The sequence below is a fragment of the Electrona antarctica genome (assembly GCF_951216825.1).
Source record: "Electrona antarctica genome assembly, chromosome: 21".
Taxonomy (NCBI): Eukaryota; Metazoa; Chordata; class Actinopteri; order Myctophiformes; family Myctophidae; genus Electrona; species Electrona antarctica.
In genome coordinates this window covers 2,152,500-2,178,896 of record NC_136802.1, presented here as the reverse complement: position 1 = coordinate 2,178,896, position 26,397 = coordinate 2,152,500, and the positions used below count along the sequence as shown (strand labels likewise).

Here is a 26,397-nt window from a genome sequence, read left to right as displayed (position 1 = left end):
TAGGCCACGGACCCCAAATCAACATTTATTAGGCCAGGGACCCCCAAATCAACATTTATTAGGCCACGGACCCCAAATCAACATTTATTAGGCCAGGGACCCCCAAATCAACATTTATTAGGCCACGGACCCCAAATCAACATTTATTAGGCCAGGGACCCCCAAATCAACATTTATTAGGCCACGGACCCCCAAATCAACATTTATTAGGCCAGGGACCCCCAAATCAACATTTATTAGGCCAGGGACCCCCAAATCAACATTTATTAGGCCAGGGACCCCCAAATCAACATTTATTAGGCCAGGGACCCCCAAATCAACATTTATTAGGCCAGGGACCCCCAAATCAACATTTATTAGGCCAGGGACCCCCAAATCAACATTTATTAGGCCAGGGACCCCCAAATCAACATTTATTAGGCCAGGGACCCCCAAATCAACATTTATTAGGCCAGGGACCCCCAAATCAACATTTATTAGGCCAGGGACCCCCAAATCAACATTTATTAGGCCACGGACCCCCAAATCAACATTTATTAGGCCAAGGACCCCCAAATCAACATTTATTAGGCCACGGACCCCCAGATCAACATTTATTAGGCCACGGACCCCAAATCAACATTTATTAGGCCAGGGACCCCCAAATCAACATTTATTAGGCCACGGACCCCCAAATCAACATTTATTAGGCCACGGACCCCAAATCAACATTTATTAGGCCACGGACCCCAAATCAACATTTATTAGGCCACGGACCCCAAATCAACATTTATTAGGCCAGGGACCCCCAAATCAACATTTATTAGGCCACGGACCCCAAATCAACATTTATTAGGCCAGGGACCCCCAAATCAACATTTATTAGGCCACGGACCCCCAAATCAACATTTATTAGGCCAGGGACCCCCAAATCAACATTTATTAGGCCAGGGACCCCCAAATCAACATTTATTAGGCCAGGGACCCCCAAATCAACATTTATTAGGCCAGGGACCCCCAAATCAACATTTATTAGGCCACGGACCCCAAATCAACATTTATTAGGCCAGGGACCCCCAAATCAACATTTATTAGGCCACGGACCCCAAATCAACATTTATTAGGCCAGGGACCCCCAAATCAACATTTATTAGGCCACGGACCCCCAAATCAACATTTATTAGGCCACGGACCCCCAAATCAACATTTATTAGGCCAAGGACCCCCAAATCAACATTTATTAGGCCACGGACCCCAAATCAACATTTATTAGGCCACGGACCCCCAAATCAACATTTATTAGGCCAAGGACCCCCAAATCAACATTTATTAGGCCACGGACCCCAAATCAACATTTATTAGGCCACGGACCCCAAATCAACATTTATTAGGCCAGGGACCCCCAAATCAACATTTATTAGGCCAGGGACCCCCAAATCAACATTTATTAGGCCACGGACCCCCAAATCAACATTTATTAGGCCACGGACCCCAAATCAACATTTATTAGGCCAGGGACCCCCAAATCAACATTTATTAGGCCACGGACCCCAAATCAACATTTATTAGGCCAGGGACCCCCAAATCAACATTTATTAGGCCACGGACCCCAAATCAACATTTATTAGGCCAGGGACCCCCAAATCAACATTTATTAGGCCACGGACCCCCAAATCAACATTTATTAGGCCAGGGACCCCCAAATCAACATTTATTAGGCCAGGGACCCCCAAATCCACATTTATTAGGCCAGGGACCCCCAAATCAACATTTATTAGGCCAGGGACCCCCAAATCAACATTTATTAGGCCAGGGACCCCCAAATCAACATTTATTAGGCCAGGGACCCCCAAATCAACATTTATTAGGCCAGGGACCCCCAGATCAACATTTATTAGGCCACGGACCCCAAATCAACATTTATTAGGCCAGGGACCCCCAAATCAACATTTATTAGGCCACGGACCCCCAAATCAACATTTATTAGGCCACGGACCCCAAATCAACATTTATTAGGCCACGGACCCCAAATCAACATTTATTAGGCCAGGGACCCCCAAATCAACATTTATTAGGCCACGGACCCCAAATCAACATTTATTAGGCCAGGGACCCCCAAATCAACATTTATTAGGCCACGGACCCCCAAATCAACATTTATTAGGCCAGGGACCCCCAAATCAACATTTATTAGGCCACGGACCCCAAATCAACATTTATTAGGCCAGGGACCCCCAAATCAACATTTATTAGGCCACGGACCCCCAAATCAACATTTATTAGGCCACGGACCCCCAAATCAACATTTATTAGGCCAAGGACCCCCAAATCAACATTTATTAGGCCACGGACCCCAAATCAACATTTATTAGGCCAAGGACCCCCAAATCAACATTTATTAGGCCAGGGACCCCCAAATCAACATTTATTAGGCCACGGACCCCCAAATCAACATCTATTAGGCCAGGGACCCCCAAATCAACATTTATTAGGCCAGGGACCCCCAAATCAACATCTATTAGGCCAGGGACCCCCAAATCAACCTTTATTAGGCCACGGACCCCCAAATCAACATCTATTAGGCCAGGGACCCCCAAATCAACATATATTAGGCCAGGGACCCCCAAATCAACATTTATTAGGCCAGGGACCCCCAAATCAACATTTATTAGGCCACGGACCCCCAAATCAACATTTATTAGGCCACGGACCCCCAAATCAACATTTATTAGGCCAGGGACCCCCAAATCAACATTTATTAGGCCAGGGACCCCCAAATCAACCTTTATTAGGCCAGGGACCCCCAAATCAACATTTATTAGGCCACGGACCCCCAAATCAACATTTATTAGGCCAGGGACCCCCAAATCAACATTTATTAGGCCAGGGACCCCCAAATCAACATTTATTAGGCCACGGACCCCCAAATCAACATTTATTAGGCCACGGACCCCCAAATCAACATTTATTAGGCCAGGGACCCCCAAATCAACATTTATTAGGCCACGGACCCCCAAATCAACATTTATTAGGCCAGGGACCCCCAAATCAACATTTATTAGGCCAGGGACCCCCAAATCAACATTTATTAGGCCACGGACCCCCAAATCAACATTTATTAGGCCAGGGACCCCAAATCAACATTTATTAGGCCACGGACCCCCAAATCAACATTTATTAGGCCAGGGACCCCCAAATCAACATTTATTAGGCCAGGGACCCCCAAATCAACATTTATTAGGCCACGGACCCCCAAATCAACATTTATTAGGCCAGGGACCCCCAAATCAACATTTATTAGGCCAGGGACCCCCAAATCAACATTTATTAGGCCATGGACCCCCAAATCAACATTTATTAGGCCAGGGACCCCCAAATCAACATTTATTAGGCCAGGGACCCCCAAATCAACATTTATTAGGCCACGGACCCCAAATCAACATTTATTAGGCCAGGGACCCCCAAATCAACATTTATTAGGCCACGGACCCCAAATCAACATTTATTAGGCCAGGGACCCCCAAATCAACATTTATTAGGCCACGGACCCCCAAATCAACATTTATTAGGCCACGGACCCCAAATCAACATTTATTAGGCCACGGACCCCCAAATCAACATTTATTAGGCCAAGGACCCCCAAATCAACATTTATTAGGCCACGGACCCCAAATCAACATTTATTAGGCCACGGACCCCCAAATCAACATTTATTAGGCCAAGGACCCCCAAATCAACATTTATTAGGCCACGGACCCCAAATCAACATTTATTAGGCCACGGACCCCAAATCAACATTTATTAGGCCAGGGACCCCCAAATCAACATTTATTAGGCCAGGGACCCCCAAATCAACATTTATTAGGCCACGGACCCCCAAATCAACATTTATTAGGCCACGGACCCCAAATCAACATTTATTAGGCCAGGGACCCCCAAATCAACATTTATTAGGCCACGGACCCCAAATCAACATTTATTAGGCCAGGGACCCCCAAATCAACATTTATTAGGCCACGGACCCCAAATCAACATTTATTAGGCCAGGGACCCCCAAATCAACATTTATTAGGCCACGGACCCCCAAATCAACATTTATTAGGCCAGGGACCCCCAAATCAACATTTATTAGGCCAGGGACCCCCAAATCAACATTTATTAGGCCAGGGACCCCCAAATCAACATTTATTAGGCCAGGGACCCCCAAATCAACATTTATTAGGCCACGGACCCCCAAATCAACATTTATTAGGCCAAGGACCCCCAAATCAACATTTATTAGGCCACGGACCCCCAGATCAACATTTATTAGGCCAGGGACCCCCAAATCAACATTTATTAGGCCACGGACCCCCAAATCAACATTTATTAGGCCAGGGACCCCCAAATCAACATCTATTAGGCCAGGGACCCCCAAATCAACCTTTATTAGGCCACGGACCCCCAAATCAACATCTATTAGGCCAGGGACCCCCAAATCAACATCTATTAGGCCAGGGACCCCCAAATCAACATTTATTAGGCCAGGGACCCCCAAATCAACATTTATTAGGCCACGGACCCCCAAATCAACATTTATTAGGCCACGGACCCCCAAATCAACATTTATTAGGCCAGGGACCCCCAAATCAACATTTATTAGGCCAGGGACCCCCAAATCAACCTTTATTAGGCCAGGGACCCCCAAATCAACATTTATTAGGCCACGGACCCCCAAATCAACATTTATTAGGCCAGGGACCCCCAAATCAACATTTATTAGGCCAGGGACCCCCAAATCAACATTTATTAGGCCACGGACCCCCAAATCAACATTTATTAGGCCACGGACCCCCAAATCAACATTTATTAGGCCAGGGACCCCCAAATCAACATTTATTAGGCCACGGACCCCCAAATCAACATTTATTAGGCCAGGGACCCCCAAATCAACATTTATTAGGCCAGGGACCCCCAAATCAACATTTATTAGGCCACGGACCCCCAAATCAACATTTATTAGGCCAGGGACCCCAAATCAACATTTATTAGGCCACGGACCCCCAAATCAACATTTATTAGGCCAGGGACCCCCAAATCAACATTTATTAGGCCAGGGACCCCCAAATCAACATTTATTAGGCCACGGACCCCCAAATCAACATTTATTAGGCCAGGGACCCCCAAATCAACATTTATTAGGCCAGGGACCCCCAAATCAACATTTATTAGGCCATGGACCCCCAAATCAACATTTATTAGGCCAGGGACCCCAAATCAACATGTATTAGGCCAGGGACCCCCAAATCAACATTTATTAGGCCAGGGACCCCCAAATCAACATTTATTAGGCCACGGACCCCCAAATCAACATTTATTAGGCCAGGGACCCCCAAATCAACATTTATTAGGCCAGGGACCCCCAAATCAACATTTATTAGGCCACGGACCCCAATTTGAAAACACATGCCAGTGACCGTGATAAGGGAGGATTTATACGGCTCTAGAAGTGATTCCGAAACATCATTTCATGGACCCCCAAATTCACACGCATTAAGCTACGGACCCCCGATTTAATGGCATTTCTATCTCTGGGACCCCCAATTTATATTGTAAAACCACTGTTAATTTAACTCAGAGAGTGTACAAATGGAACCAAAGGTTCCATTTGTACACTCTCTGAGTTACAGACCCATAAGGGTCCATTTGGTTACACATTCTCATTTAGCTGGGTCCCCCCTGGAACTCCCTCAAGGACCCCTGGGGGTCCCCGAACCCCACTGTGGGAACCACTGCTATAATGAACCAGGATAATGAACAGCGAGGTGAGTGTTTTTAAACCCGTTGGGGGTGATTTGAGAACCCTCACAATGCGGTGGTGGTCCTCAATCACTGTGTCCCTCAGGGATTTGAGAACCCTCACAATGCGGTGGTGGTCCTCAATCACTGTGTCCCTCAGCGATTTGAGAACCCTCACAATGTGGTGGTGGTCCTCAATCACTGTGTCACTCAGGGATTTGAGAACCCTCACAATGCGGTGGTGGTCCTCAATCACTGTGTCCCTCAGGGATTTGAGAACCCTCACAATGCGGTGGTGGTCCTCAATCACTGTGTCACTCAGGGATTTGAGAACCCTCACAATGCGGTGGTGGTCCTCAATCACTGTGTCCCTCAGGGTTTATGTCCTCAATAATGTTTTACCACTGTTTATTATGCCTTACACAAGATAACACTTACATTACCATCTTACCATCCACACCCCCCCCAAAAAGGCTTGATTTACCGGGTTGATACGACATCTCATGCAAGAATATTATTGTCGGTGCTGGGTGGGGGGGAGGGTGTGTGTTGGGTGGGGGTGGGGGGAGGGTGTGTGTTGGGTGGGGGGGAGGGGTGTGTGTGTGTGTGTGTGTGTGTGTGTGTGTGTGTGTGTGTGTGTGTGTGTTGGGTGTGTGTGTGTGTGTGTGTGTGTGTGTGTGTGTGTGTGTGTGTGTGTGTGTGTGTGTGTGTGTGTGTGTGTGTGTGTGTGTATGTGTGTGTGTGTGTGTGTGTGTGTGTGTGTGTGTGTGTGTGTGGGGGGTGTGTGGGAGGGGGGTGAGGGTGGAGTGGACGTACCACACTTGTCCTCGTCAGAGTTGTCTCCACAGTCGTTGTCGTAGTCACACTGCCAGCGGCCCGGAACGCAGCGGTTGTTCTTACAGCGGAACTGGTAGGGCTCGCAGGTACGCTCGTCTGAGACAACCAATCAGAAATGAGCAAGAAGAATTAGCAAGAAGAACTGGTAGGGCTCGCAGGCGAATACAGCCGTTGTTCTGCCTGCTGTGCCTCATGGCGTTTACCATGTCAATGTATATATACTGTACATAAAAGTGCCTTAAAGTGAGTTGTGCTCTACTATTCTCTCATAGAGTTGTAAGTGCTGTAATGGCGTCTCTTCTCACCACACTCCTCCTTGGGTTCGTCCGAGGCGTCTCCACAGTCGTCCTCTCCGTCACACTTCCATCGGGCCGGGATGCAGCGTCCAGAGTCCTTACAGCGGAACTCGTCCACTCCGCAGGTCATCTGGGCTGTAAGGGGACACGGGGAGGACAGGTCAACGTGAAGGAGGGGACACGGGGAGGACAGGTCAACGTGAAGGAGGGGACACGGGGAGGACAGGTCAACGTGAAGGAGGGGACACGGGGAGGACAGGTCAACGTGAAGGAGGGGACACGGGGAGGACAGGTCAACGTGAAGGAGGGGACACGGGGAGGACAGGTCAACGTGAAGGAGGGGACACGGGGAGGACAGGTCAACGTGAAGGAGGGGACACGGGGAGGACAGGTCCACGTGAAGGAGGGGACACGGGGAGGACAGGTCAACGTGAAGGAGAGGACAGGTCAACGTGAAGGAGGGGACACGGGGAGGACAGGTCAACGTGAAGGAGGGGACACGGGGAGGACAGGTCAACGTGAAGGAGGGGACACGGGGAGGACAGGTCCACACAAATGTTCAATCTCTTCCCTGGGGAGTGAGATATACAGTACTGTGTGCGTGCGTGCGTGCGTGCGTGCGTGCGTGCGTGCGTGCGTGCGTGCGTGCGTGCGTGCGGGCGGGCGGGCGGGCGTGCGTGCGGGCGGGCGGGCGGGCGTGCGTGCGTGCGTCTGTAGTACAGCTTACTGCAGTTGGCGGGTTCGTCGGACCCGTCCACACAGTCGTTGTCTCGGTCACACACCCACACCCTGGGGATGCAGCGCTTGGTTATGGAGCACTGGAACTGGTTGGGAGCGCAGGTCACCTCCGCTGGAACCACAGGAGACACATAGAGTCACCACACCGAGCCATACCCTAACCCTAACCCTAACCACACAGAGCCATACCCTAACCCTAACCCTAACCCTGGAACTGGTTGGGAGCGCATGTCCCAACCAAATTTTGCACACACACTCCCTGGATGCCAACGATTAACTCATCCATCGCCAAGGACTTATTTAACTTCTTTTTCATGATGTCCTGGAGCGCCAAGGACGTGTTTTTCGTGTTTTATAACATAGTAAAAAAATAAAATAAAAAAAATAACAATATATAAAATAAAATAAAAGATATATGGTGGCGGTCAGGGCCTTTTGGCGCCCCCTAGTGGCGATGGATGAGTTAACCTCTGCCCCAAAATTTCCAGAATGGCCTGTTATAGCGCCACCAGGAGGCCGCTTTGTGCAAAACAGGTTTTTGAACAGTACACCTACAGATTTTGTCCAAACATCACGCAAATTGGTACACAGTCTCTCTAGAGCCATTCAACGAAACGTCTTTCAGATTTCTCAGACTCCATCCTGATTGGCTAAGATTGGCTTCCAAAGTTCACAGGAGTGCTCAGTTTCAAACAAAATGCTGCAAATCATGAACACATCGTGTGATTTCCGTGAAATTGTGCACGCACATTCCCACTAGGCCGAGGAAGAAATGCCACAACTCAGCCTCATGGTGGCGCTATAACTGGCGGAAAAGTGTTTTTACCTCGAACTGCACGGATCTGTGGATAACCAACTCCCTAGAGGCCAAGGAAAAACCTTTGCCTGGAATTTTTCACATCTGCTCTTTATAGCGCCACCAGGAGGCCGACATATGTAAAACACATTATCTAATATTACTCCTTCAGATTTTATCCAAATTTCACGCAAATCGGTACACATGCTCTCCATAGTCATGTGATCAAGACGGGTTTGTTTGATTTCTCATAATCCACCCTCATTGGCTACAATAAAATTCTAAACTTTTCAGTAGCCCACTTTGTATCCGTTTTGTACAGTACAGTACTGTACTGTACTGTACTCCACTGTACTCCACTGTACTCCACTGTACTGTACTGTACTGTACTGTACTGTACTGTACTCCACTGTACTGTACTGTACTGTACTGTACTGTACTCCACTGTACTGTACTGTACTGTACTGTGCTGTACTGTGCTGTACTCCACTGTACTGTACCGTACCGTACCGTACCGTACCGTAGTGTACTGTACCGTACCGTACCGTACCATGCTCTACTCCACTGTACTGTACTGTACTGTACTGTACCATACTGAACTGTACTGTACTGTACCATACTGAACTGTACTGTACTGTACCATACTGAACTGTACTGTACTGTATTCCACTGTACTGTATTCCACTGTACTGTACTTCACTGTACTGTACTCCACTGTGCTGTACTCCACTGTTCTGCTCTCTTCTCTTCTGTACTGTACTGTACCATACTGAACTGTGCCATACTGTACTATACGGTACTGTACAATACTGTACTGTACTGTACTGTACTGTACCATACTGTACTGTACTGTATAAAACGGACACGGTAACAGGTCTTAATGGGTTAAGGTAAGTGTAAAGGACAAGGTAACAGGACACTTACGACAGTCCTTCTCGTCCTCTCCTTCCCCACAGTTGTCCTGTCCGTTGCATCTGAAGATGCCTGGGATGCAACGGCTGGGGTGGGTGCACTTGAACTGGCTGGGTAGACACACATGGATATCTGGAGAGAGGGGGAGGGAGGGGGAGAGAGAGAGAGAGGGGAGAGAGAGCGAGAGCGAGAGCGAGAGCGAGAGCGAGAGCGAGAGCGAGAGAGAGAGAGAGAGAGACACACACACACACACACACACACACACACACACACACACACACACACACACACACACACACACACACACACACACACACACACACACACACACACACACACACACACACACACACACACACACACACACACAGAGAGATGCATTAGAACTGGCTGGGCAGCCATCGCGCAACCTCCAGCTTTTCGCCAGAGGATAATTATTATTTTCTTTAACATTTTAATTAATAGCACAGGCAGACTCTTCACATACTAGAGCATGTCTGAAATAAGTGTTAGAGCTGAAATTGAAATGTAAATATGAAATAAATGCTTAAACATGTAGCTAGGTGTAATGTTAGAGACCACAGAAGTGAACCTTTCAAGCCTGTTTTCTCAACTCGCTGTTTCTCTGCAAGACATTATACTCTATAAGCCATATCTATCAAAAGCCATATCTATCAATTTGAAGCTATGATTCCCTGCTTTCATATGACATGACAAAAAATCTAAAAAATCCAATGGCAGCCCCTCCTCTGGTGAAAAGCTGGAGGTTGCACGATGGCAGGCTCTCATGTTGCTAGTGAAGCATACGCGTCGCCTGCTACTGAAGCATACGTCTGCTAGTGAAGCATACGCGTCGCCTGCTAGTGAAGCATACGCCTGCTAGTGAAGCATACGCGTCGCCTGCTAGTGAAGCATACGCCTGCTAGTGAAGCATACGCGTCGCCTGCTACTGAAGCATACGCCTGCTAGTGAAGCATACGCGTCGCCTGCTACTGAAGCATACGCCTGCTAGTGAAGCATACGCGTCGCCTGCTAGTGAAGCATGGCGCCTACCGCAGTTGGCCTCGTCAGAGTTGTCCTGGCAGTCGTTGTCTCCGTCGCAAATGTAAGCAGGGTTGGTGCAGATGCCGGTTCCACACTGGAACTGTCCTGGTCTGCATTTAAACTCAGCTGTTGGGAGGAAACACAACACAACACAACACAACACAACACGACACAACACCAGTTAATACATTTAAACTTTACCACACCAGTGAACCCGCTTAGCTGCAGTAGTAACATTTAGTAGCTTTGCTCCAACACTGAGCACGGCCACTGTATTGAGGTAATACTCAACTCACGGCCACTGTATTGAGGTAATACTCAACTCACGGCCACTGTATTGAGGTAATACTCAACTCACGGCCACTGTATTGAGGTAATACTCAACTCACGGCCACTGTATTGAGGTAATACTCAACTCACGGCCACTGTATTGAGGTAATACTCAACTCACGGCCACTGTATTGAGGTAATACTCAACTCACGGCCACTGTATTGAGGTAATACTCAACTCACAGCCACTGTATTGAGGTAATACTCAACTCACGGCCACTGTATTGAGGTAATACTCAACTCACGGCCACTGTATTGAGGTAATACTCAACTCACGGCCACTGTATTGAGGTAATACTCAACTCACAGCCACTGTATTGAGGTAATACTCAACTCACGGCCACTGTATTGAGGTAATACTCAACTCACGGCCACTGTATTGAGGTAATACTCAACTCACAGCCACTGTATTGAGGTAATACTCAACTCACGGCCACTGTATTGAGGTAATACTCAACTCACGGCCACTGTATTGAGGTAATACTCAACTCACAGCCACTGTATTGAGGTAATACTCAACTCACGGCCACTGTATTGAGGTAATACTCAACTCACGGCCACTGTATTGAGGTAATACTCAACTCACGGCCACTGTATTGAGGTAATACTCAACTCACAGCCACTGTATTGAGGTAATACTCAACTCACGGCCACTGTATTGAGGTAATACTCAACTCACGGCCACTGTATTGAGGTAATACTCAACTCACGGCCACTGTATTGAGGTAATACTCAACTCACAGCCACTGTATTGAGGTAATACTCAACTCACGGCCACTGTATTGAGGTAATACTCAACTCACGGCCACTGTATTGAGGTAATACTCAACTCACGGCCACTGTATTGAGGTAATACTCAACTCACAGCCACTGTATTGAGGTAATACTCAACTCACGGCCACTGTATTGAGGTAATACTCAACTCACGGCCACTGTATTGAGGTAATACTCAACTCACGGCCACTGTATTGAGGTAATACTCAACTCACGGCCACTGTATTGAGGTAATACTCAACTCACGGCCACTGTATTGAGGTAATACTCAACTCACGGCCACTGTATTGAGGTAATACTCAACTCACAGCCACTGTATTGAGGTAATACTCAACTCACGGCCACTGTATTGAGGTAATACTCAACTCACGGCCACTGTATTGAGGTAATACTCAACTCACGGCCACTGTATTGAGGTAATACTCAACTCACTGCCACTGTATTGAGGTAATACTCAACTCACAGCCACTGTATTGAGGTAATACTCAACTCACGGCCACTGTATTGAGGTAATACTCAACTCACAGCCACTGTATTGAGGTAATACTCAACTCACGGCCACTGTATTGAGGTAATACTCAACTCACGGCCAGTGTATTGAGGTAATACTCAACTCACGGCCACTGTATTGAGGTAATACTCAACTCACGGCCACTGTATTGAGGTAATACTCAACTCACGGCCACTGTATTGAGGTAATACTCAACTCACGGCCACTGTATTGAGGTAATACTCAACTCACGGCCACTGTATTGAGGTAATACTCAACTCACGGCCACTGTATTGAGGTAATATTCAACTCACGACCACTGTATTGAGGTAATACTCAACTCACGGCCACTGTATTGAGGTAATACTCAACTCACAGCCACTGTATTGAGGTAATACTCAACTCACGACCACTGTATCAAGGTATAAATACTCAACTCACGGCAGTCTGCAGGTTCGTCCGAGCGGTCCCCGCAGTCATCCTCCGTGTCACACTTCCACCAGAACGGAATGCACTTGTCGTTCTTGCACACATACTGAAGAGAGAGAGACACAGGCTTTATATCACATACTGATGAGAGAGAGACACCGGCTTTATATCACATACTGAAGAGAGAGAGACACAGGCTTTATATCACATACTGAAGAGAGAGAGACACAGGCTTTATATCACATACTGAAGAGAGAGAGACACAGGCTTTATATCACATACTGATGAGAGAGAGAGACACAGGCTTTATATCACATACTGATGAGAGAGAGACACAGGCTTTATATCACATACTGAAGAGAGAGAGACACAGGCTTTATATCACATACTGAAGAGAGAGAGACACAGGCTTTATATCACATACTGAAGAGAGAGAGACACAGGCTTTATATCACATACTGAAGAGAGAGAGGCAGGCTTATGTTTAGAATCACTAATGTATTAAACACCAGACATAAAGTCACATAACGTAACAACAGAAGTGAAGCCTCTGTGACTCACCTGGCTGGCCGTGCAGTTGGACATGCACTGCCTGCCGTCCGCCGCCAGGTAGAAGTTGGTGGGACAGGCGCACTTGTAGCCTCCTCCGGGCGAGAGCAGACACAGGTTACTGCAGCCGCCGTTTTCAGTCTGACACGGGTGACCGGACACTGCAAGGTGGGGGGGGGGGGGGGGGGGGGGAAATAAAGTGGAAAAAAAGAGTACAATATGAAAACATATCGTTGCTGTTGTTGATGTCTTGTCTCTGGTCCCACTTGGAAGAGACCAGCCTTCAGAGGCTGGCCTCTTCCCAGTGGCACCAGAGTTGATGTCTTGTCATCAACGTGGGCGGCTGTATGTGGCTCAGGAGGTAGAGCAGGTCGTCCAATGATCCCTGGGTCGGCGGTTCGAATCCCGGCTCCTCCTCCTGTCCACATGTCGAAGTGTCCTTGGGCAAGACACTGAACCCTATACTGCCTCCAATGAGTCGGTCGGTGTGAGCTCGCCACCGTCGGTGTGTGAATGTGGGAAGTGAGGACGCTGGCGTCGACTGTTCGCCGCTTCACCTCCCAATGTATGAATGAATGAACCTTCACCTCCCAATGTATGAATGAATGAACCTTCACCTCCCAATGTATGAATGAATGGACCTTCACCTCCCAATGTATGCATGAATGGACCGTTGTAAAGCGATTTGAGCACTTGGAAAAGCGCTATAAAAATGCAATTAATTATTATATAGTGGAGGTACAGACCCTCAGGTTGTCTATGGGGATGGTAGATGGGTCTGTGTAGGGTACTATAGTTACCTTCAGGCTGCCTGTAGGGGTGGTAGATGTGGATATCCATGGGTCTGTGTAGGGTACTATAGTTACCTTCAGGCTGCCTGTAGGGGTGGTAGATGGGTCTGTGTAGGGTACTATAGTTACCTTCAGGCTGTCTGTAGGGGTGGTAGATGGGTCTGTGTAGGGTACTATAGTTACCTTCAGGCTGCCTGTAGGGGTGGTAGATGTGGATATCCATGGGTCTGTGTAGGGTACTGATCAACAGGGTCTTGTTGGTACCCTGGGTCTTGTGGCATCTGTTGATGGACTTGGTCTCCCAGTCCGTCCAGTAGATGTACTCCTCGAAGATAGTCATCGCAAAGATGTGGGGGATGTCCTGACTCAGAACTACACACATAACATACAACAAAAAGAGTTAACATAATAGTAAGTGCATGAAACAACGCATTGTGAAGGATATCATAACAAGAGTTAGAATGCATGCATAAAGAGTAAAACAATGTTCCCAAAGCAAAGCAAAGTTCTTTGTTTACCCAGGGTGAATGGACTAAGCTCGAGATGCTCGTTTACAGCCAGACCCTGCTCATAGAACATTTCATGGTAGGGGTTCAATGCCTTGCTCAAGGGCACTTCAGCGGTGGTAATTTTAACGTGCCGGTCCGGGGATTCGAACTGGCGACCTTTCCGATAACAAGACCGCTCCGCAGACCGTTCGGCCACCGCTGCCCTGCTTTCATTATTTCAATAATCATGGTAAGATTAGCGAACGCTTTTCTCTATACACATAATACAATGTGGAGGTAGCCTGGTAAACCGTCCTGTAATCTCTAGGAACCTGGCGATTCGATTTAATTTCGATTCAGAGGGCTACGATTTGATTATAAATCAATTACCGATTATCTCGATTACAATACATAACTAGAGAAAGTGCCCTTCCGGGCACAGGTCTCCACCAGGAGGATAGGAGTGTGTGTGATGTTTGGCAAAATGTTTAGGAGTAATGTTTAGGAGCCTTTGATGGCAATTGGATGATTTGAGGCATTTTGTTCCAAAAATGTGTTTTGCAAAAATCAACCTGTTGGTGGCGCTATAACAGGCCAATGTGAAAAGGGTGGGATATATTCCTCAGCCTAGTAAGAAAATGTGTGAAAGATTTCACGTAAATTGTATGCTGCGTTCATGATTTGAGGCTTTTGTTCAAAACGGGGCAGTCTTGCAAACTGTGAAAGCCAATTATAGCCAATTAGGATGGAATATGAAATATCGGACAGATCCGACTTGAGCACATGACCATAGAGATACTGTGTAACGATTTGTGAGATTTGTGGACAGAATCTGGAGGAGTAATATAAAAAAAGGTGTTTTACAAAAGTCAGCCTCCTGGTGGCGCTATAAAAGGCAGATGCGGAAATTGCAGGTCAAAGGTTTGTCCTTGGCCACTAGGGAGTGTGCATGCAACGTTTCACGCAGATCGGTGCAGTTTTAGGTAAAAATGTGAAAAGCTGCCTCATGGTGGCGCTATAACAGGCCGTTCTGGAAAATGCGGGGCAGAGGTTCATCGTTGCCATCCAGGGAGTGTGTGTGCAAAGTTTGGCATCGACCGGGTTAACGGTGCCGGAGATTAGCTGTACACAGACGGACGGAAGGAAGGACGGACACACGGACGGACGGACGGACGGAGTGCAAAACATACTCTCTCCCCATGCCTTCGGCCTGGTGGAGACAATTATTTCCCCCTCACTGTGTGACAAATAAACAAAGTGCTTCCTAAAGATCCATAATAAAAACAGATTAATTTACTTCCATTAACTTTTATTACACTACAAACAAACAAAAACATTAAGCAGCATTCTTTAAAAAATATATTAACTCTGTTCCAACATACAAAAGAATTGTGAATCGATTCATAATCGTCTAAATCCGCATCACAATTAATCTATGAATCGATATTTATTTCCCAGAACCCCTGTATACCTGTGTGTCTGTTGGTTGGCTCCACCCCTACCTGTGTGTCTATTGGTTGGCTCCTCCCCTACCTGTGTGTCTATTGGTTCCGTCCAGGCTGGCGAACTCGATGTAGTCCTCTCGGGCGTCGGCCCAGTAGATCCGGTCGTTGATGAAGTCCAGCGTCAGGCCGTTGGGCCACGTGATCTTGTCGTCCACGATGGCGCTGCGGTTGGTGCCGTCCATCCCGATCCGCCCGATGTGGGGGTTGTCGCCCCAGTCGGACCAGTACAGGTATCTGTCGGGGGGGGGGGGGGACACACACACCGTCAGGCCACCCGTTCCATCACATTTGGAACCGTTACTTTCCGGAACCGTTTTTTATCTGCTATTACCAATGAGTACTATCACAATATAGAGCTTTTTAACTAGTGGTGGAGATAGATACAAGTTTTTAATTTAGATTAATCTCACTGCAATCCTGGAGTTAATCTAGATCAATCTAGATTAAAATGGCTCATTTTAAGGCATTCAAAATATATAATATAAATATATATGCGCTACCGAAATAATGACGGGAAAGAAAATCATTTACACTACCTTGAAATAGCGACTTTTACCTTCTGACTCAGAGTTTCCGGCCAAATCCGGCTAATTGAGTTATTGTGTGGCGCTCTGCGCCGCTCTGATCCACCACTAGGTGGCGGTCAATGAGTTTAAAGTTCAACTCTACAGTCCCACCCCGGTCAGTCTTACCCGTAGCGTACGTCCACAGCCACGGCGCGCGGCTCCTTCAGGCCCGTGTTGACCAGGACGGTCCGGTACGCCCCGTTCAGCTTGGACACCTCGATGGTGTCCCGGCCCTTATCGCACCAGTACAGGTTCCCCCCGACCCAGTCCACGGCCAGCCCGTCTGGGTTGCTGAGAGACGTGCGGTGGAGGACCTGGCAGGGGTCAGAGGACGCCATGCAGGGACACACATTTATAACAATGAATTCTCAAAAAAAAGAAATGGAAATTCCATGGAAAAGTAGGCCTGTTTAACCCATTTTGACCTGAGATCAGATTCTAAAAATATGTTTGAAAATGACAGTTTTCTGAAAAAGCTATGTTTCTATGTTTCTATGCTTGTTTTCTATTGTTGTATTGTTTATTGGATCTTGTTTAGTCGATACACTGAATTGTTTTAGCTCATGCTCATTTGATTTAGCTATTTTGTCTCATCTGTTTAAGGAAATAGGTAGCTGATATATTGCACTTTTACCTTAGCACTAGGTATACTCTTGGTTGCTTGTTTTTGCAGAAAATGCACTAAAGACTTCTGGTGATTAGTAGTTTTTGTTCCCTACCTATGTTGAATACACTTATTGTAAGTCGCTTTGGATAAAAGCGTCTGCTAAATGACTGTAATGTAATGTAATGTTCTTCAATTTTTCTAAAATAGCAGACCTACAAGCTCGTAGCGCGCCACTCGGTGGCGCGCTATGAGTTTGTAGATCTGCTATTTTTCAATAGCTAAAGCATAACATAATGCTAACACCAAAAGGGGTTCCCGCCCAGAATGGGTTAAAATTGCTAAATACAACGCACAAATACAATAGATTATTTGCAATTGCATTACAACACGATGCGATACAAAGTCAAACAGTACAATGTGGTGCTGTTTGCATACCGATACAGTTGAATCATTTAAATTAAAATTGATGCATTTATACACTTACTATATTGTTAGGCTTCATACACACATATGAAACGCATGTTCTGTGTTCTGTCTGTGTTTGATGGCCGCCTCAATGCTTTTCCAATGGAAGTCACATGATTTGATTGGCAGAACACAGCCATCAAACAAAAATGTGACTCCCATTGGAAAAAACAGTGTTGAGGCGGCCATCAAACAGAGGCAGAACACATAGCATGCGTTTGATATGTGTGTATGATGCCTTAGACCCCTAACAATTTCCTTTCCGCGCTAATCCATCCTCATCATTGTATGATTGTCTCCACACTAACCTGGACGTCACTGCCGTTGATGTACATGCGTCTGATCATGCTGCCCTGGGTGGTCACGTCTGTCCAGTAGATCATCTGCTGACGATAGTCAAAGTCCAGAGCCACAGCGTTGTTCAGGCCCTGTCACCCACACACACACAAGTTGGCATTAGTCTCGGACAGGAACACATTCCAGCCAGATTCCGAAACCAGTCTGTATTGCAGAAGATTGTACAGGTTTGCAATAGGATGTGTTGTTGCATCCAAAGGTTGTCGCCTGTTTGACCAGGTGTAGTTGTAGTTTGCACCTGTTTGATCAGGGTGTAGTTGTAGTTTGTAACTGTTTGACCAGTTGTAGTTTTTACCTGTTTGATCAGGGTGTAGTTGTAGTTTTACCTGTTTGATCAGGGTGTCGTTGTAGTTTTTACCTGTTTGACCAGGTGTAGTTGTAGTTTTACCTGTTTGATCAGGGTGTAGTTGTAGTTTTTACCTGTTTGATCAGGGTGTCGTAGTTTTTACCTGTTTGATCAGGGTGTCGTTGTAGTTTTTACCTGTTTGATCAGGGTGTCGTAGTTTTTACCTGTTTGACCAGGTGTAGTTGTAGTTTTTACCTGTTTGATCAGGGTGTAGTTGTAGTTTTTACCTGTTTGATCAGGTGTAGTTGTAGTTTTTACCTGTTTGATCAGGGTGTAGTTGTAGTTTTTACCTGTTTGACCAGGTGTAGTTGTAGTTTTACCTGTTTGATCAGGGTGTCGTTGTAGTTTTTACCTGTTTGACCAGTTGTAGTTTTTACCTGTTTGATCAGGGTGTAGTTGTAGTTTTTACCTGTTTGATCAGGGTGTAGTTGTAGTTTTTACCTGTTTGATCAGGGTGTAGTTGCAGTTTTTACCTGTTTGACCAGGTGTAGTTGTAGTTTTTACCTGTTTGATCAGGGTGTCGTTGTAGTTTTTACCTGTTTGACCAGGTGTAGTTGTAGTTTTTACCCGTTTGATCAGGGTGTAGTTGTAGTTTTTACCTGTTTGATCAGGGTGTAGTTGTAGTTTTTACCTGTTTGATCAGGGTGTAGTTGTAGTTTTACCTGTTTGATCAGGGTGTAGTTGTAGTTTTTACCTGTTTGACCAGGTGTAGTTGTAGTTTTTACCTGTTTGACTAGTTGTAGTTTGTACCTGTTTGATCAGGTGTAGTTGTAGTTTTTACCTGTTTGACTAGTTGTAGTTTTTACCTGTTTGATCAGGTGTAGTTGTAGTTTTTACCTGTTTGACTAGTTGTAGTTTTTACCTGTTTGATCAGGTGTAGTTGTAGTTCTTACCTGTTTGACCAGGTGTAGTTGTAGTTTTTACCTGTTTGACCAGGTGTAGTTGTAGTTTTTTACCTGTTTGACCAGGTGTAGTTGTAGTTTTTACCTGTTTGATCAGGGTGTAGTTGCTGCCGCTCAGGCTGAGCTTCCTCAGGTAGTATCGGTTGGCGAAGATGAGGAAAGGCTCCACCTCTGGAGGAAAGGGAGGAGTTACCGTTAGAGAACACACCCACCCTGCATAGCCTGTCTCATAGATATATATAAACTCTAGATATCTCACCCGCGCTGTTGGCCAATGGAGAGCGACGTCGTTACGTGGCGGCCATCTTACCTCGGGACACATAACATTGTGTCTATGGGGCATGTACTCTTAAATGACCATAACTTGCTCAATTTTCAACCGATTTTCAAACGGTTTGGTTTGTTATAAACGTCAGAGACGTCCGCATACGTATATGATTTTATACGACGTGCATATAAAAAACATGAATTAAGCAGATCCTGAATCATAGCCACGTTGACAACGTTTGTAATAAACCAACCCGTTTGTAAATCCGTCAAGATTTGAGCGAGTTATGACTGTTTCTGTTTGAGCTGCCATTGAACATACTGTACTGTAGCCCCGAAGTAAGATGGCTGCCGGGTGAACGACGTCAGAAACTCCGCCTTGAGCCATCTAGTGTTTATATATATCTATGGCCTGTCTGGCCCATTATATATTGGGTCATTTATATTAAATTATGTATGTGCCACTAGGTGGTAGCAGTGTCGGTAAACCCTGCCAGGGGCTATTTGCCTATATTTGGTCATTTACATTTCCGCTTTCCTGGCTTGGAGGCCACCATTGTAACGATCGGCTCGCATTAGCATTAGCTCACACCGTTTACCTTTCGCCAGACACGTTAACATGTCGGGAGCGATGCGATACAAAATCACAAAATACATCCCAACCTTGGATGGATGATCAACATTTTAGATTTTACTTTGACTGGATGGGGCCGTGCGCAAAGATCCTGGTGCTGGGGGTGACAGAGTGTCTCTTACCAGAGGTGGACTTGCAGATGGTGGGGTCCTCGGGGTCTTACTTACCAGCAGTGTTGATTTCGTCGACTAAAACTAAGACGAAAACTAAATGGAAACTAAATGAACACTAAGCTATGAGCTTGTAGATCGGCTATTTTCAGCAAGTGTAAAAACAGTCATTACGACGGAATCAAGGCCCGCCAAAATACATTTTGGTCAACTAAATCAACTGTAGATTTAGTCGACTGAAATCTTACGGTATTTAGTCGACTAAAACTAGACTAACACTAACACATTCCAGGTGACTAAAATGTGACTAAAACTAAATGAAAACTATTCAAGAGACTAATGACTAAAACAAAAAACAACACTGGTTTGACTGTCTCTTACCGGAGGTGGACTTGCAGATGGTGGGGTCCTCGGGGGGTCTTACTTACCGGAGGTGGACTTGCAGATGGTGGGGTCCTCGGGGCTGAGCTGGAAGCCCTCCACACACAGGCAGTGGAAGCTGCCGTGAGTGTTGATGCAGCGCTGCGTGCACGGGTAGGTGGAGGTGCACTCGTCCACGTCCACGCACGTCTTCCCGTCGTCCTTCAGACGGAAGCCCGGGTGGCACCGGCACTGTGAGGGGGTGAGACAGGTACAGAGGGAGGTGAGACAGGTACAGATGGAGGTGAGACAGGTATACAGAGCGAGGTGAGACAGGTACAGAGGGAGGTGAGACAGGTACAGAGGGAGGTGAGACAGGTATACAGAGGGAGGTGAGACAGGTACAGAGGGAGGTGAGACAGGTACAGAGGGAGGTGAGACAGGTAAGGAGGGAGGTGAGACAGGTAAGGAGGGAGGAGAGACAGGTACAGAGTGGGGTGAGACAGGTACAGAGGGAGGTGAGACAGGTTCAGAGGGAGGTGAGACAGCTACAGAGGGAGGTGAGACAGGTACAGAGGGAGGTGAGACAGGTACAGAGGGAGGTGAGACAGGTACAGAGGGAGGTGAGACAGGTAAGGAGGGAGGTGAGACAGGTAAGGAGGGAGGAGAGACAGGTACAGAGTGGGGTGAGACAGGTACAGAGAGAGGTGAGACAGGTACAGAGGGATGTGAGACAGGTACAGAGGGAGGTGAGACAGGTACAGAGGGAGGTGAGACAGGTAAGGAGGGATGAGAGACAGGTACAGAGGGGAGAGACAGGGACAGAGGGAGGTGAGACAGGTTCAGAGGGGGTGAGACAGGGACAGAGGGAGGTGAGACAGGGACAGAGGGAGGTGAGATAGGTTCAGAGGGAGGTGAGACAGGTATACAGAGGGAGGTGAGACGGGTACAGAGGGAGGTGAGACAGGTATACAGAGGGAGGTGAGACAGGTACAGAGGGAGGTGAGACAGGTTCAGAGGGAGGTGAGACAGGTTCAGAGGGAGGTGAGCCAGGTACAGAGGGAGGTGAGCCAGGTTCAGAGGGAGGTGAGACAGGTACAGAGGGAGGTGAGACAGGTTCAGAGGGAGGTGAGACAGGTACAGAGGGAGGTGAGACAGGTACAGAGGGAGGTGAGACAGGTACAGAGGGAGGTGAGACAGGTTCAGATGGAGGTGAGACAAGTACAGAGGGAGGTGAGACAGGTACAGAGGGAGGTGAGACAGGTACAGAGAGAGGTGAGACAGGTACAGAGAGAGGTGAGACAGGTACAGAGGGAGGTGAGACACATGGGACAGAGCAAGATGGTTCATTTAGGAAGACACACCGTCCCAATTACGGCCACACAAATCCTACAGGTGGGTGCAGCGCCATCTGATCTTGCGAACGTCCATCTGTATGTTTACTGGGGCTAAATCCCACAAGAGTTTGTTGCTGCGACAGAGAATGGTCCATAATAAAGTAAATTTCTTTCCTGATTTGTTGCTCTGAAAAAAGCCATTTTAGTATGAACAATTTCAAATGGATGAGAAAAAGAGGTTGCGCATCAGCAATGGTGCTAAACCCAAATCCAGTATACATCAGCATGCTCTGATGAAGGCTGCATAGCCGAAACGTGTAAGCGTTCCTTTTTGGTGTGTGCCAATAAAGAAATGGAAATGTGAGTACTTTGTTCATGTCCATGTGGTTTCATTTTACACTCTCAATTGTTAAACATCCATTACTTAATTTTCAAGAAGTCTACACATTTTGATCAACATGTACTTGTTGTCTCTCCATTATGGTACCAACATCAATGCAGCATGGATGGAATTGAAAACTTCATACAACAATAATAAAATATTCTTTAGTTTTGGGTCTGAGAGGCTAAATGTCAATGGTCCCTGGCTGAAATACCGAATACATAATGGGGCCTTGATATGAAAAGGATTGAAAACCACTGACTGGTTTGCGTACCTTGAAGCCTATCTTGAGGTCCTGGCAGAGCCGTACGTAGCTCTGGTCCATAGCTCTAATGCCTTTGCATTTAGAGCTATGTTTCCGATGACTTCCAGGGCTCGCATAAATGCAGACCAGACCAGTCTTTAGCGTAAATAAAAATAACGTTTTTGCTACTCAGAGTGCTTCCACTAAGGAAAGTAGGCTTTCTAATGACACAACCCGCCTTTGTATTGGTGAGAAGCATAAACGTTATTTTTATTTACGCTAAAGATGAGAGGCTGGTCTGCATTTATGCGAGTCATCGGAAACATAGCTCTAAATGCAACGCATTAGAGCTATGGACCAGAGCTAAGCTGTACGTTACCTTGAAGCCTATCTTCAGGTCCTGGCAGAGCCCTACGTTACCTTGAAGCCTATCTTCAGGTCCTGGCAGAGCCCTACGTTACCTTGAAGCCTATCTTCAGGTCCTGGCAGAGCCCTACGTTACCTTGAAGCCTATCTTGAGGTCCTGGCAGAGCCCTACGTTACCTTGAAGCCTATCTTCAGGTCCTGGCAGAGCCCTACGTTACCTTGAAGCCTATCTTCAGGTCCTGGCAGAGCCCTACGTTACCTTGAAGCCTATCTTCAGGTCCTGGCAGAGCCCTACGTTACCTTGAAGCCTATCTTCAGGTCCTGGCAGAGCCCTACGTTACCTTGAAGCCTATCTTCAGGTCCTGGCAGAGCCCTACGTTACCTTGAAGCCTATCTTCAGGTCCTGGCAGAGCCCTACGTTACCTTGAAGCCTATCTTGAGGTCCTGGCAGAGCCCTACGTTACCTTGAAGCCTATCTTGAGGTCCTGGCAGAGCCCTACGTTACCTTGAAGCCTATCTTGAGGTCCTGGCAGAGCCCTACGTTACCTTGAAGCCTATCTTCAGGTCCTGGCAGAGCTGCGAGCAGCCGCTCAGCTTGCTGTTCAGACACTCGTTGACGAAGCAGTTGAGTTCGTCCGAGCCGTCGCCGCAGTCGTCCTTGTTGTCGCACAGCAGCGTCTCGTTGACACACACCCCGTTGTGGCAGGAGTACGCCGTGGCGTTGCATTTCTTCTCTGTTTCGGCGACAGAGAGAGGAGGGGAAGAAGGGAGGAGAGGAGGGGAGGTGTCGATGAATGGGATTGTTTGTGTCAAACGTTTCCAAACTGAAGTATTTGTTTTGCTAAAGTGTTGTGTGTGTGTGCGTGTGCGTGTGTGTGTGTGTGTGTGTGTGTGCGTGTGCGTGTGCGCGTGGGCGCATGTGCGTGCGTGCGTGCGTGCGTGCGTGCGTGCGTGCGTGCGTGAGTGCGTGCGTGCGTGCGTGCGTGCGTGTCACCTGGGCCGGTGCAGTGGGGGTTCTTGGGAGCCTCGTCTGATTGGTCGTGACAGTCGACGTCTCCGTCACACTCCCACCCTTTCTGGACCAGGCAGCGGCCGTTGGCGCAGCGGAACTCGCTGGGACCACAGGTCGGGTACTCTGGGACGGACGGAGAACCAAAACACACCAGAGTTAACGCTGCGTTCACACTCACAGCTACAGATACAGCCTACCATTCAGTGTCAATGAGCTCACAGCGAGCTTGTAGATCTGCTATTTTTTCTAACATTTTTATCTCAAATCTTTGCTTCTGGGGGGGTCCCTGGAACTACACATTTTCAGATGGGGGCACCGCGGCCGAATACATATAATTCTGGGGGTCCATGACATGAAATAGTTTGAGCACCACTGATTTATAGAAACATAGGTTCAGTATTTCAGAATACTGTCAGGATTTAGAAGACATTTTGTAGAATCTGCTATCAGGTCTCAAGTAGTCTTGCGTTGCCAGACTGTTGTTGCCTCTCGCAATTTTCAAATGCTTCCGTCATACAGTCTGGAGAAGAGCTATCATGAGTAAAATATAAAGCGGAAGTGGAGCCTCCTCCCCACTTCCGCTTCGTCTTTACAGTCGCGCAAATGTATCATAATATAAATAGAAATCATCTAAGCATATATAGCTTGTTGCTTAGCAGAAAAGTAAATAATAAGGTCTAACGGTCTGAACGGAAATGGCAGCTTCCTTACTCGGATTTCAGGAGCTGTAGTTCCAGACTCTATGTAGCATTCGGAGATTGTGGAATAGTTGTCTGGATACGCAAGACTTGGTCTCAACGGGCTAAAGAAGGTCTCAGTAATACTCACCACACTCTATGGACTCTAAATAACGTCTCAGTAATACTCACCACACTCTATGGACTCTAAACAACGTCTCTAATACTCACCACACTCCATGGACTCGTCCGAGCCGTCGGTACAGTCTCTGTCGTGGTCACACACAAAGTGTTTGGGGATGCACTGTCGGTTCTGACACATGAACTCGTTGCTGTCGCACGTGTTGTTGAACACTGAAAAAAAACACACACAAACACAAAGGGGGAGAGGTATATTTATTTAGGGAGTAAGCTTGCCGAGCCAAGGAGCCTATCTCCTGTTTCTGTAGCGTGAGGCTTTTTTATTGTACCAAAAGGTGCAATAAAAAAAATGAAATAAAACAAGAACATCACAATACAATGAGTTGCAACAGAGCAGCGTGCTCGGGGGGGGGGGGGGGGGGTGTGGGGGGGGGGGTCCTCCTCTCCTCACCACAGCCAGCCTTGATGCTCTCATCCGAGCCGTCGGGACAGTCCTTGTCTCCGTCACACTTCCAGCGCAGAGGGACGCACACGTGGGAGCCGGGACACTGGAAGGCCTCGGGACTGCACGTCTTCGTCTCTGGAAAACACACAGAAAGAGAGTTTAACGTTGTTGTTGTTGTTGATGATGAGGAATGATGGGGTTCATTGTGTCCAGAGTGTGTTTATTATTTGGTTTTGTCAATTGAAACGCTCCACAGAAATGGTAAGAGGATTTGACAACTGTAAACAGTCCCAAGACACGGATGGTTTACTACCAAAGTAGAACGGAATGTCCTTTGAGTTCTCAATTGCTTAGGAGAAAGGAGGGACACTCGCACACTTGTCAGGTTCAAGAGTATTTATTTTTAGAGCAACGTTTCGGTCTTGCGACTTCCTCATGCCATAAAACTGGATTTGAGTATTGCTAAGTTTATAATTGCATGTAAAGCCTGATCATCATCATCATTTTTCGACCACGGTCGAGATCGTGGATTTCACAATATTATGCCAGACTTCCCGGTCCTTCATTACCATCCCCAGTTCCTGCCTACTGAAGCATGTGTCCCTAGCGATGACATCAGGGCACGACAGTTTTCTACCTCTGGTCTGCTTTGAGGCAGGACTCCAGAGAAGAAGGTCTGCTTTGAGGCAGGACTCCAGAGAAGAAGGTCTGCTTTGAGGCAGGACTCCAGAGAAGAAGGTCTGCTTTGAGGCAGGACTCCAGAGAAGAAGGTCTGCTCTGAGGCAGGACTCCAGAGAAGAAGGTCTGCTTTGAGGCAGGACTCCAGAGAAGAAGGTCTGCTTTGAGGCACGACTCCAGAGAAGAAGGTCTGCTTTGAGGCAGGACTCCAGAGAAGAAGGTCTGCTTTGAGGCAGGACTCCAGAGAAGAAGGTCTGCTTTGAGGCAGGACTCCAGAGAAGAAGGTCTGCTTTGAGGCAGGACTCCAGAGAAGAAGGTCTGCTCTGAGGCAGGACTCCAGAGAAGAAGGTCTGCTTTGAGGCAGGACTCCAGAGAAGAAGGTCTGCTCTGAGGCAGGACTCCAGAGAAGAAGGTCTGCTTTGAGGCAGGACTCCAGAGAAGAAGGTCTGCTTTGAGGCAGGACTCCAGAGAAGAAGGTCTGCTTTGAGGCAGGACTCCAGAGAAGAAGGTCTGCTTTGAGGCAGGACTCCAGAGAAGAAGGGATCTGCTCTGAGGCAGGACTCCAGAGAAGGTCTGCTTTGAGGCAGGACTCCAGAGAAGAAGGTCTGCTCTGAGGGCAGGACTCCGAGAGAAGAGAAGGTCTGCTTTGAGGCAGGACTCCAGAGAAGAAGGTCTGCTTTGAGGCAGGACTCCAGAGAAGAAGGTCTGCTTTGAGGCAGGACTCCAGAGAAGAAGGGAAGATAATATATACTGATGATATATACT

At 47.3% G+C, this 26,397-nt stretch overlaps 1 protein-coding gene across 1 annotated transcript in view; it reads right to left on the bottom strand.

Annotated features, from left to right (window-relative positions):
• The window catches only part of LOC306913792 (low-density lipoprotein receptor-related protein 1-like), a gene marked incomplete at its 5' end in the record, with an annotated part of 76,966 nt that extends 51,575 nt beyond the window's left edge, over nucleotides 1–25,391 (bottom strand). The window contains 18 exons of the mRNA XM_079490604.1: nucleotides 6,574–6,690; nucleotides 6,900–7,025; nucleotides 7,618–7,740; nucleotides 9,349–9,468; nucleotides 10,390–10,506; nucleotides 12,416–12,509; nucleotides 12,965–13,113; nucleotides 13,927–14,115; nucleotides 15,765–15,970; nucleotides 16,429–16,616; nucleotides 17,683–17,802; nucleotides 19,065–19,150; nucleotides 20,419–20,602; nucleotides 23,226–23,413; nucleotides 23,674–23,814; nucleotides 24,600–24,722; nucleotides 24,961–25,089; nucleotides 25,325–25,391. Coding sequence (XP_079346730.1) covers nucleotides 6,574–6,690; nucleotides 6,900–7,025; nucleotides 7,618–7,740; nucleotides 9,349–9,468; nucleotides 10,390–10,506; nucleotides 12,416–12,509; nucleotides 12,965–13,113; nucleotides 13,927–14,115; nucleotides 15,765–15,970; nucleotides 16,429–16,616; nucleotides 17,683–17,802; nucleotides 19,065–19,150; nucleotides 20,419–20,602; nucleotides 23,226–23,413; nucleotides 23,674–23,814; nucleotides 24,600–24,722; nucleotides 24,961–25,089; nucleotides 25,325–25,391 — 2,467 coding nt within the window. The remainder of the gene's footprint in view (nucleotides 1–6,573; nucleotides 6,691–6,899; nucleotides 7,026–7,617; nucleotides 7,741–9,348; nucleotides 9,469–10,389; nucleotides 10,507–12,415; nucleotides 12,510–12,964; nucleotides 13,114–13,926; nucleotides 14,116–15,764; nucleotides 15,971–16,428; nucleotides 16,617–17,682; nucleotides 17,803–19,064; nucleotides 19,151–20,418; nucleotides 20,603–23,225; nucleotides 23,414–23,673; nucleotides 23,815–24,599; nucleotides 24,723–24,960; nucleotides 25,090–25,324) is intronic.
• Nucleotides 25,392–26,397: the final 1,006 nt, after the last annotated feature.